Genomic DNA, 11,384 nt, shown 5'->3' on the forward strand with positions numbered 1-11,384 from the left:
ACTGCTTCAGGCCCTATGGAGGGACTTTGAGGTTCTTTAAATGAAGGATGGTGAGTCTATTACAGACTATTGTATACGAACTATGGAAATCGCAACTAATATGTGATTTCATGGTGAGAAGATGAACGACACAACCATTGTTGAGAAGATACTATGGTCTTTATCACCAAAGTATAATTATGTTATTTGCTCGATTGAAGAATCCAAGGATATTGATGCACTCACTCTTGATGAACTTCAGACCTCTTTGTTGGTCTATGAGCAGAAGATGAATAAAACTTCTACCTCAATAGAGCAGGCTTTGAAAGCTTCAATTCATTCTTTAAGAGGAAGAGGTCGAGGTCGAGGAAGGGGAAGAAGTAGAAGAGGCAGTTGGAATCAAGATGGTGGCAAGCATGCCAGACCAAATGATAAAGGAAAACAATGGGATCAACAAATTGACAAATCAAAGGTAGAATGTTTTAGATGTCATATGTTTGGTCATTATCATTCTGAATGTCATACTAATATGTCTAATGATAAGGAAAAGGGAGAAAAGTTGAATTTTGCAGAAAAAGAAGAAGTTGAAACCAATTTTGCAGAAAAAGAAGAAGTTGAAACCTTGTTTATGAAAGTTCATAGCAAGCAAGAGGAGTCACAGAACTCATGTTTATGATATGTAGATATGAGCTATAGTAACCACATGTGCGGTAATAAGTCTTCTTTCTTTTATCTAAATGAAGACTTTCACACTACTGTGTCTTTTGGAGATAAATCTATTGTTGATGTAGTAGGAAAGGGTGATATTGGTATAAAAACCAAGACTGGTTTTGTAGAGACAATTTCCAATTTTTTCTTTGTGCCTACTTTAAAAAGTAACTTGTTAAGTATTGGTTAATTGTAAGAAAAATGATATGTGATTACGATATCAAAAGGTGTTTGTCAAATTTATAATTCTTTCAGAGGTGCAATTACAGTAGTTCATATGAATACCAGCAGGTTATTTCCATTGGTGATTAATTGTGTTCAACCTTGCTTGATGGTTAAACTAAAGACTGATGCATGGCTTTGGCATTTCCGCTATGGTCATATTAGTTTTGGGGGTTTAAAGACTATTAGACAGAAAGAAATGGTCAGTGGTCTTCTTCAAATTGTTATTCCACCCCAAGTGTGTAAAGATTGTGCTATTAGCAAACAATATCATGAACAATTTCCCAAAAGAAAGTCTCAGAGAGAAAAACGTATGCTGGAATTGGCTCATTCTGATATTTGTAGGCTAATAAAACCATTATCTAATGGAAGTAAAAATTATTTCCTTACTTTCATTGATGATTATTCCCGAAAAACGTGGGTTTACTTCTTGTAGGAGAAATTAGAAGCATTTAATGCATTTACTAACTTCAAAGCACTTGTTGAGAATGAAACCGAGAAAACCATTAAGCTCTTCGCACTGACCATGGTGGAGAATATTGCTCCAAGGAATTTGAAGCATTTTGTAAAAGTCATGACATTTGAAAAGAGCTTACCGCTACATATACCCCCCAAAAAATGGCGTATCGAAAAGGAAAAATAGAACCATACTGAATATAGTGAGGAGCATGCTTGCTAGTGGAAGAGTCTCAAAATGGTTTTGGCCAGAGGCAGTATATTAGAGCATCCACATTTTGAATAAAAGCCTAACTTTTTCTATTCAAAATATGACTCCTGAAGAAGCTTGGAGTGGAATGAGACCAACGATAGATCACTTCAAAATTTTTGGTTGCATAGCTTATGCACATGTTCCAGATGCAAAGAGAAAGAAGCTTGATGACAAATGAAAGAAGTGTGTCTTTTTATGTGTAAGTGAAACATCTAAATCATATAAATTATTTAATCCTTTAACGGAGAAAATTATTATTAGCAGGGATGTAATTTTTGATGAGGAGAACACTTGGAATTGGAATGATCAGTAACCTTCTCAAACCTTTGTTGGCACTGAAATTGAATTTGAAAGGTAGCAGCCTTTAGATTAGTAGACTCAAGCAACACTTGAGCTTGAGAGTTCACCAAACGATGCTCCAACAACCACCGAAGTAGAATTAACAGAGCCTTATCCTAGTCATATTCGATGGAGACCAGCTTGGATGAGAGATTTTGAGGTAACTGGCATTGGTCAAACTGAAGATCCAATCATCCACTTTGCCTTATTTGTAAATTGTGATCCAACAACATCTGAAAATGCTACAAAGGAGTCAAAATGGCAAAAGGCAATGGATGAAGAGATTGTAGCTATAGAAAGGCATGATACATGGGAGTTGACTGAGCTTCTAGAAGGCCACAAGATAATTGGTGTCAAATGGGTATACAAGAGAAAGTTGAAGGAAAATAGAGAAGTTGACAAATATAAGGCGCGCTTAAAATGGAGAAGTTGACAAGTATAAGGCGCGCTTAGTGGCCAAATGTATAAGTAAGAGTTTGGGGTGGATTACAAAGAAGTTTTTTCTCTTTTTGCAAGGCATGGTAAAATCAGATTGGTGATTTCGCTTGCAGCCCAATACTCTTGGCCTATCTTCTAGTTAGATGTGAAGTCGACATTTTTACATGGTAACCTCCAAAAGCAGGTATTTATTGAACAATCTACTGGTTATGTTAAACATGGAAGTGAAAATAAGGTTTATAAACTAAAAAAGGCTTTATATAGACTAAAATAAGCCCTACATGCCTGGTATAATCGAATTAAGGCTTATTTCTTGAAATTTGGTTATACCAAGTACCCTTATGAGTCTACTCTTTTTATTAAAACTGGCGATGAAGAGAAAATGCTTATTTTGAGTTTATATGTTGATGATATTATTTTCACTAGAAACTGTAGTTCCATGTTTAATGAATTCAAGAAGTCTATGATGATTGAGTTTGAAATGTCAGATCTTGGTATGATGCATTATTTTCTAGGCATAAAAATACTACAATCAGCTGATGGATGTTTATTTTTCAAAAGAAATATGTTCAAGATATTCTAAACAGGTTTGATATGAAGGATTGCAATCCAACAATCACCCCCATTGAGTTTGGTTTGAAGTTGAGAAAAGAGAGAAAGAAAATGAATAGCACTCTTTATAAGCATATCATTGGAAGGTTAATGTATTTGACTGGTACAAGACCTGACATAATGTATTCTATAAGTTTGATTAGTAGGTTTATGGAGAATCCTACAAAGATGCATTTATTGGCTGTCAAGAGAATCTTTTGTTACTTGCAAGGAACCAAGGATTTTGAGTTATTTTATAGATAAGGTGAAATTTTAGATTTATTTGGGTTCACTGACAGTGACTTTGCAGGAGATCTGGATGGCAGAAAAAGCACTTCAGGTTATGTTTTCACGATGGGAACCGGAGTTGTTTCATGGTCATCCAAGAAACAATCCATTGTTACTTTGTCAATGACAAGCTATTTGGCTGAGGAAAATCTTGAAGGAGCTAAAGTTCAAGAGAATGGGAGCTGCAATAATTTTTTGTGACAATAATTTAGCTATCAAACTCTCAAAAAATCCAGTATTACATGGTAGAAGCAAGCATATTGATGTAAAGTACTATTTTTTGAAAGATTTTAACAATGATGGGGCAATTGATCTCAAGTATTGCAAGAGCGAAGATCAACTAGCTGACATATTTACCAAACCTATCAAATTGTTTTCCTTCCAAAATTTGAGGAGGTTAATGGGAGTTTGCACTTTGGAACATCCTGTTTGAAGAATAGCACTAGTAAACTGAAGTTTAAGGAGTTTTTCAATTTAAAGGAGGGATTGTTAATAAAATCTGGTTGTTAATAAAATCGGATTGTTTTCTTTATTTCTAGGCAAATAATTGATGCGCATCAAAGTTTTAGTGGTTGAAAATTATGGATTTTTTTGTTTAGATTTTTTCTCTAGTTTTTAGTGCCTATTTTTAGTTTTTCTATTATGTCAAAGCCTATATAAATAGGCTCATTGATTATGAATCAATGTACTCATCATCTTAGTTTTTCCTTTCCTTATTATCTTTCATCTTGTTGTTATCTCTATCAATAAGTTAACAACCTATCATCGTTATGGTTCTGTGTGGTGTTAAGAGTTACTATATTTGGATTTTAATGTGGACCAACAAATGGTGCTATTGTTAAATGGTAGCTTATTTAGATCCAATTGTCCAAAAATTAAATCCAGATAACAGTCGTGGGTTAAGGGCACTGTCCTTTATACAGTTTTCTAGATTTTTTTTTACGGGTAAATTCATTAAATTATTAATAAGTTTAAGTATTGGTTACTTAGCTTTAAAAAAATATAAAATGGTTATTGAATTATTTGAAAATTTTCATTTAAGTCACTGGGTTATTAAAATTATTATTGTATAGTCTTTTCTGTTCGCATCATTTGCACCAGTCGAAAGCTCTCCTTCACTTTCTCTTTTACAATTCAATATTTTTTCATGAAACAACTTTGAACGTTACAAATGTGCGAACCAAAATCCAAACAGCTTTCTTCTAAGGTAAGTTCTTCTACTTGTCGATGGGTATTGACCCACCATTTTGATTGTCGAATCGTTGCTTGAAGCTTACTAATCGGACTTAAAAAAAGAAGTTCACATCATAGTGACTTAAATAGAAACTTTCGAATAGTTCAATGATTTAAATGAAAACTTTTGAATAGTTCAGTGACTATTTTGTAACTTTTCAAAGTTGAGCAATCAAAACGTAAACTTACTAATAGTTTAGTGACCTTGAATAAGTTTGACTTTTTTTATACAAATTCTAAATTACTTATAATCTCCATCATTAAAGAAGATAATATTACATGCTTAAGTATATTTGAACTCCTCATCTTCATATTATTACAATAATAATATCAACCGAATTAAAATTCAACCACCATACTTTTTTTGCAGCTGGTTTTATATAGCTTTCTCAATTTTGGTTTAGGTACAATATATTTAAAGTTAAGAATATTACCTGCTTAATTAAATTAGTTTGAATCTATGACCTTTAAATTGATGTAACAACATAAGTGTCGACTAAACAAAGATTCAGCTACACAGTTGGTTAAATTAGAGATTTTGATAAATATTCGTAAATTAGATTAAATTTAATGCTTTGAAATCTTAAACACAAAATATTAATCAATATAAATTTTAAAATTTATAAATGTTTATAATTTTTAACATGAAAAAAATAGCAATTAGATATTATTAAACTAGTTAAATAACCTAATTTAATGAACCTATACTAGAAATTGATTAAAAAAAATTCAATATCCATTACAATGATATTACATAACAAAAATTATCAACTAAAATCTATTAAGAGAACAAATATCATCACGGCAGTATATAGTAACATCTGACAACCTATATGTATATAATTATGTTCATAATACTAGAGAAATCTAAAGTATTCTTTAAACATTGTCTCTGAAAATTCACCCAATTAACATCATCTCCTTCATTTCATCTTCCAAATCATTATATATATATATAAACCGTATATATATACCTTCATTCTCCGGCAACCCCATTTATGTATAATCAAAGGCATGGCTGGTATAGGGTTCAAGGGCTACCTCGACCACTGGTCTCAACTCATCCCAATTTCCATTACTAAACACATCGACATCGCCATTGGGGTGGTTGCAAAAAGTGGGGAAATTCGTGGATGTAAATGGAGCTTGCTGCGTTGACAATGGAAGAGTGCTGCCGTAAAGGAAGTAGTTTCTTGCATCAACTTCGTCCATGTCTGGTTTGTTACCCTTTTGTTGGATGACTGTGTCACAAAGGCTCTTGCACTTGTCGTAGCTGTTTTGGCTTTGAGAAACATCTTCCATGCTGCTACGACAAGTTGTGGGAGAATCAGTTCCGTTTTGTTTGATTGTCGTGGTGGCACTGAATTTCCAAGCCGCCGTTGATGCCACCGTGGTTGGTGGGTACTTGTTGTTTGGCGGGGTTCGTTTGAAGATTCGACAAAGCGTCCAAACTTCCTGCATGCATGCAACTATTAGAACACTGAGTTGTCTTTTTCGCTAGGTTTCGAATAGTCCCTTTTTCTTTTTTTTTTTCTTTTCTTTCTGTCCACATGAAATTGAAAGACCTAACAGCGAGGAAACTTCGTAATAATCTAGTACGACCAAAGTACTTATTACGAAAAAAAGTACAATGTGACAAGGAAATGTGGATTTATAAAGTCAACAAATTGAGATTAGAATTGTATAAAAATTTAGGGATTATGTTTAAAATTTATATAAAAGTAAATTGATAAATTTAGCATATTCTAGTTCTATTTTTTCGGATCAATTTGATCTTCAACTTTTAAAATTTAGTTAAATTAATTTTTTAAATGAAAAATTAACGAGCTCATTGAAATTTTAATGGCATTAATGTGACAATTGGTGTGATAATTTATATATACTTTATAAAATTAAAAAATAACAAATTTTAAAAATTTAGAAAATTTATTCAAGTTAAAAGTGAAGTATTCATAAACTGACATGCAAGTTGACACATTATTGTCATTAAAATTTTAATGGTTCAATTAACTTTTTCATCCAAAACAAAGCTATTTGACTAAAATTTAAAAATTATGGGCTAAAGTAGAAAAAAAAAACCAAAGTGGTAAAATAAACAATCCTATTAAGAACTAAATTCATGTTTATGAAAAAAAAAAACCCTCGATGTTTGAGAAGTATAAAATAGACATTTGTATGCTATTGTTCTATTTATAGACAAAGACATCATAAATAGATTCACACATAGTTAATATGTTAATAATTCCATGGTGGAAGGTACGGATTTCGTTTTCGGGTCTTTTATTGGTGATATGGTGCAAGTTATTATTTAGGGTGTGGATTTTTATGGTTATATTTTGGTATCATAAGTTGTAAGATTGTACAAAAATTATTTTATCGTTGACCTTTCGGTTTGTTTACCTTTTTCGGGTTTAATGAAATTTTACTAGCTAAGCAAAAAAAAAAAAAAAAATTATTTGTTCAATGTAAGAACTCTTTTCTAATACATAATCAATAAAATTTAAGAAGCATTTTTTAACGTATCTAAATTCATTCATATGGTAAGTATATTAATATACATATTTTAAATATGTTTCGCTTTAAATTTGAGTCCGCATCTAACATTCAAAGTTATGGTTAAACTGATACTGATTTAGAATTTAAACCATAGTAAAACAAAGTAGAAGAATTAAGAATGTATATGCTTACCGCTTCTTGGGCATTGGTGGTGTGGTTCCCATTAGGGGGAAGGCGAAACTCATGCATCATCCAATCGGTCTTGGTGCCCTTGCCGGCACAGCCTCGATAGTAGACAAGGGATTTCTTGAGCCCAATGCATGTGCATAAATGCTGGTGCTGATGACGATCATGCTGATGATGGTGATGGTGATGGTGATGATGGGGTTCTTTGGTTGACGATGAATAGATGGGCTTGTCGATGCCGGTTGCCTTCCAAAACCCTGAACCGGTCACCCTATTTGGCCTTATGCTGTTTCTGTATTTTCTTCCTCTCTTGCAATAGAAATACCATTCTTTTTCTCCCACATTGCTAACTTCTTCCTCAAACCATGCATAAAAAACACATTTCATCATTATTATCATTCAGTATTAATTAATCAGCTTGTATAGGTTAAAATATGTTTCAATTTTTGTACTCTTTCTACATTTAAAATTTAGTTATTTTACTTTTTAAATTTATATATGCAAGTTCAATTGTTAACGTCATTAAAATCATTCTGTTCAATTTATGTAATAAAATAATGACATTATAATAAACCTGTAATTTAAGAGACGAATTTTAATTGTGACAACAATTTGACTTGCTTTTTTAAACCCAAAGGGACTAAATTTCTTGAAATAAAAGTAGATGGTTAAATTCCGAATGTGCAAAAACTATAGGGACCTAGCAAGGGTGAAGCCTAAAGTTCTTTTAGGGGTAGAATTAAGTTGTTTATTTTTATGAGAGCTAAAATACAATTTCACCATTTTAATAGTTTATATCTTTATAATTTTTTAATGACTAAATCAAACTTTTATTATTTTAAGGGGGCAAAGTGAAATTTTACCATATAAAAATTTAAAATTATATACATTTTAAAGCACCAAAAGTTAGATTTGCCATTTTAAGAGATGGTTGGGTCTGCTGCCGCCCCTGAGGCCTAGGGCAAAATTTAACCAACTCTATATAATACAATGCATTAGTGTAATTTAAGATATCATGTTGGAGTATTATAAATAGAGAAAATAATACTAATAGTGATTTTGAGAAAATTTTTTCTTCTAAGGAGTAAAGACTGAAATTTCGCTTTTAGGCCATCACAAATGCTTGCTATGTTTGACTAGATCCAAGATGTTAAATTTTTGTTAGAAAGAGGGGAAAAAATATAATGATGCTGAACCATTAATTGAATTAGTTCGACTAGGCAGAAAAAGGGTTTTATTCATTTATTGGACATTTATAGTTATGGAATGGTAGGCCCAAAGTATGATGAAATCCATCATTTTAACCACAAAATGTTCAATAAGTTCACATTAATTGTATCTTCTCGTACAATTTTATTTATGTACTATGTATATAAATAAATCTGATGATAATTGATAAAATTACTAAAAATAAATTTTAAAACATTTAAATATTTGTAATCAAATAAAATTATTTTATTAATAGGAAGTGGAAAAAAAATACTACAAAGGTGGGTCGATTTCTTCGAAAGAAATTTTCATATTGTTATCATTCAGACAATTGACTGAACCCCCAACAATTGAAGGTATTGTCTTCAAAAAGGTTGTCTCTAGTGCTTTGTCGAAAGCTAACGTAATGTAAGTAACTATCTTGAGGACATGGTTAGAGGCTCGAACCCCACCGACGATGAAACACTCACATCTCCTTAGTGGGTAGCCATATGGTCGAGGTGCTTTGGCTCTCTGAATCAAGCTTTCAGGACAACCACTCACGACACGCTACTTTTGGCAGAACACGAAAGACAAGATTCTTCTCAAACGACAATACTTTCAATTGTTGAGAGTTTGACTAACTGCTTTCGAATACTTCTAAAGAAATTGACCCACCCTTAACTGTTATCATTTTTTTCCTTGTTAAACTGAAGTTGGAGATTAAATTTTAAATTTATTTCCAAAAATTGGTGAGGATTTCCTTTTCTTCAAAGCAAAAAGGTTTAAACAAAGTTTAATTTTATTTGATGAATAGAGAGTGTGTAAAGAATATAATAAGGAATTACCCTTCTTGTTTTTTCGGCCAAGGAAACAATAAATTATAAGAAGAAAAGGTTTTCCCATTATTTATTTATTTGTCAAAATATTTTAAATAAAAATTAGCGAGAATCAATTAAGTAGAGGAAATTACCTCATCAAATGATTATGTTAGTCAACTTTTAGATTCTTAAAGTAAAATTAATAGAGATTAGAGATATTTTTTACTACAAAATTTTATATAAAATAAAATTAAATATTATAAAACTTTAAAGGTAATTTTTCTTTTATACAAAATTTACTTCTATCAATAACTCTTTTCACCTTTAAATTGTTCATTCGGACTGATAAATTTTTTATTACTAATTGTTATAATTGTTTTAAGATTGTAAATTTACTACAAGTCTTTGTATTTTTTTATGAGTTATCTAATTTTATTTTTAAGAATTTTATTTTTATTTTAATATAAAAATAAAAATCTAATTATTAATACCGTAGCAATTCTTTCAAGCTTATTACAACATCATTTTTTTAATATTACTATATTAAGTGAGTATTATTTTATTTTTTAAATATCACATTAGCAAATTTAATATTAAATTTTAAAATTAAAAAATAGAACTAAATTCTAAAATTTGAAGTATAAAGACTTGAACCATATTTTAAGCTTGGTTTTATAAATATTTACTTTGTAATATTAAATCAAATATTAATATCTATAAAAAGGAGATAATATAATTTTTAACCCCTGAACTTGACAACTGAGTTTACTTTGATACTTGTAATTTTTTTTTTCTCATTTGAGTTCTAAACTTGGAATCCATCAATATTTGATGATATGACTCATGTTACTAGAACAATACCGAATTGGACAAATCGAGAGTTGATTGATATAATAGTCTAAACAAAGAGATTGAATCGATTGACTTGAAAACTGTTTGAAATTGGTAAAAGTAAAAACAGGGACAAAATTGAAAGTTGAACAAGTTAAACCAGTTTAATAAAACTTTTATTATTTAAATTTTTATGAATTTTTATTTAATTATTTAAGTGATGATATGGTGCAATTTCCGAGTATCATATAACCAATCTTTTATATATTTCAAATTTATGGATTAAGATGAATTTAGTTATTAAATTTAAATGTCAAAATAGACCATATATATATATAAATATTAAAGTTAATTTAATTACGAAATTGAGTGAAAAATTATATTATCTAAAAAACAAATAGTTTCAACTGAAGAAACGATCAAAGATGTTAAAAAAAAAATCAGATACTTACTTGGAAGATCCCAAGGATCATACTGATAGATATCAATCTGTTTGATTAGTTCAATACTGATCGGTTTCTTCTCCACCTTTCTTCTCAGATAAAACCCCACGAGTTCTTCGTCTGTTGGGTGAAATCTAAAACCTGGAAGCTTAATTTCTTCCCCGTTTCTTTTCTTTTTATTATCATCAATTGAATCCTCCATTAATCTCTCTCTCTCTCTCTCTTTTCTCAGTTTATGGTATATAGTTTTTTTCTCTGTTAACCCAAGTCTCTCAAAGTGGCAGGAGTGTTTAGCTTATTATAAACATGGGGGGTGGGGGTTAAGTCAAGACAAGACTTTTTGATTAACAAGTCTTCCATTTACTGATAAAGTAACCTTTTTTATTCTAGATGTGATTATAACAAAAGAAAAATAAAAAGCATGAATGTTCTTCTTCTTTTTTTTTTTCTCCTATTAGATCAGGACGAACATAAATAATTGATTAGAAAGATTAGATATGAATCGTAATTTTACTATTATATTAATATATAATTTCATAAAATATTTAAAGGATTAAATGATAAATCTATCATTTAGGAGGGATAGTAGATATTACCAATCCCCTTTACCTTTGTTACTAGGTCCGATAATTACATTAAATTTTAATTAAATCTAAATTAATAATATATTTTTATTGATGTTTTTAATTCACAAAACTTGAATATAAAATCTTACTTAAAAGTATTAAATTTCTTATCATGCGACTCAACAAATGTTAGTAAATGATTTTAAAATTTAAGAGAAGTGTTGCATTGTACAATTAAAGAAGTTTTTACACCCATTCAATTTTTTTGCATGATCAATATTTTAATGATTTATTCATTGAATTTATCAATATAAATTGTATCAGTCAAGCATGTAAATTTTAAACA

The 11,384-nt window shown here is 30.3% G+C and overlaps 1 protein-coding gene across 2 annotated transcripts; it reads right to left on the reverse strand.

Annotated features, from left to right (window-relative positions):
• Positions 1 to 5,199: 5,199 nt before the first annotated feature.
• Positions 5,200 to 10,790, reverse strand: LOC108456313 (transcription factor JUNGBRUNNEN 1-like). Of its 2 annotated transcripts, none has more exons than XM_017754911.2 (3): positions 10,482 to 10,790; positions 7,196 to 7,539; positions 5,200 to 5,962 (listed from the first exon to the last, which is right to left on the reverse strand). In XM_017754911.2, the coding sequence occupies exons 1-3, from the start codon at positions 10,672 to 10,674 to the stop codon at positions 5,504 to 5,506; spliced, it is 996 nt and encodes a 331-aa protein (XP_017610400.1). In that variant the 5' UTR covers positions 10,675 to 10,790; the 3' UTR covers positions 5,200 to 5,503. The 2 variants fall into 2 exon arrangements, with proteins under 2 accessions (XP_017610400.1, XP_017610399.1); XM_017754910.2 differs by having other exon boundaries at positions 7,196 to 7,542; positions 10,482 to 10,785.
• Between the last annotated feature and the right edge of the window lie 594 nt (positions 10,791 to 11,384).

This window comes from Gossypium arboreum, chromosome 7 (assembly GCF_025698485.1).
Source record: "Gossypium arboreum isolate Shixiya-1 chromosome 7, ASM2569848v2, whole genome shotgun sequence".
Taxonomy (NCBI): domain Eukaryota; kingdom Viridiplantae; phylum Streptophyta; class Magnoliopsida; order Malvales; family Malvaceae; genus Gossypium; species Gossypium arboreum.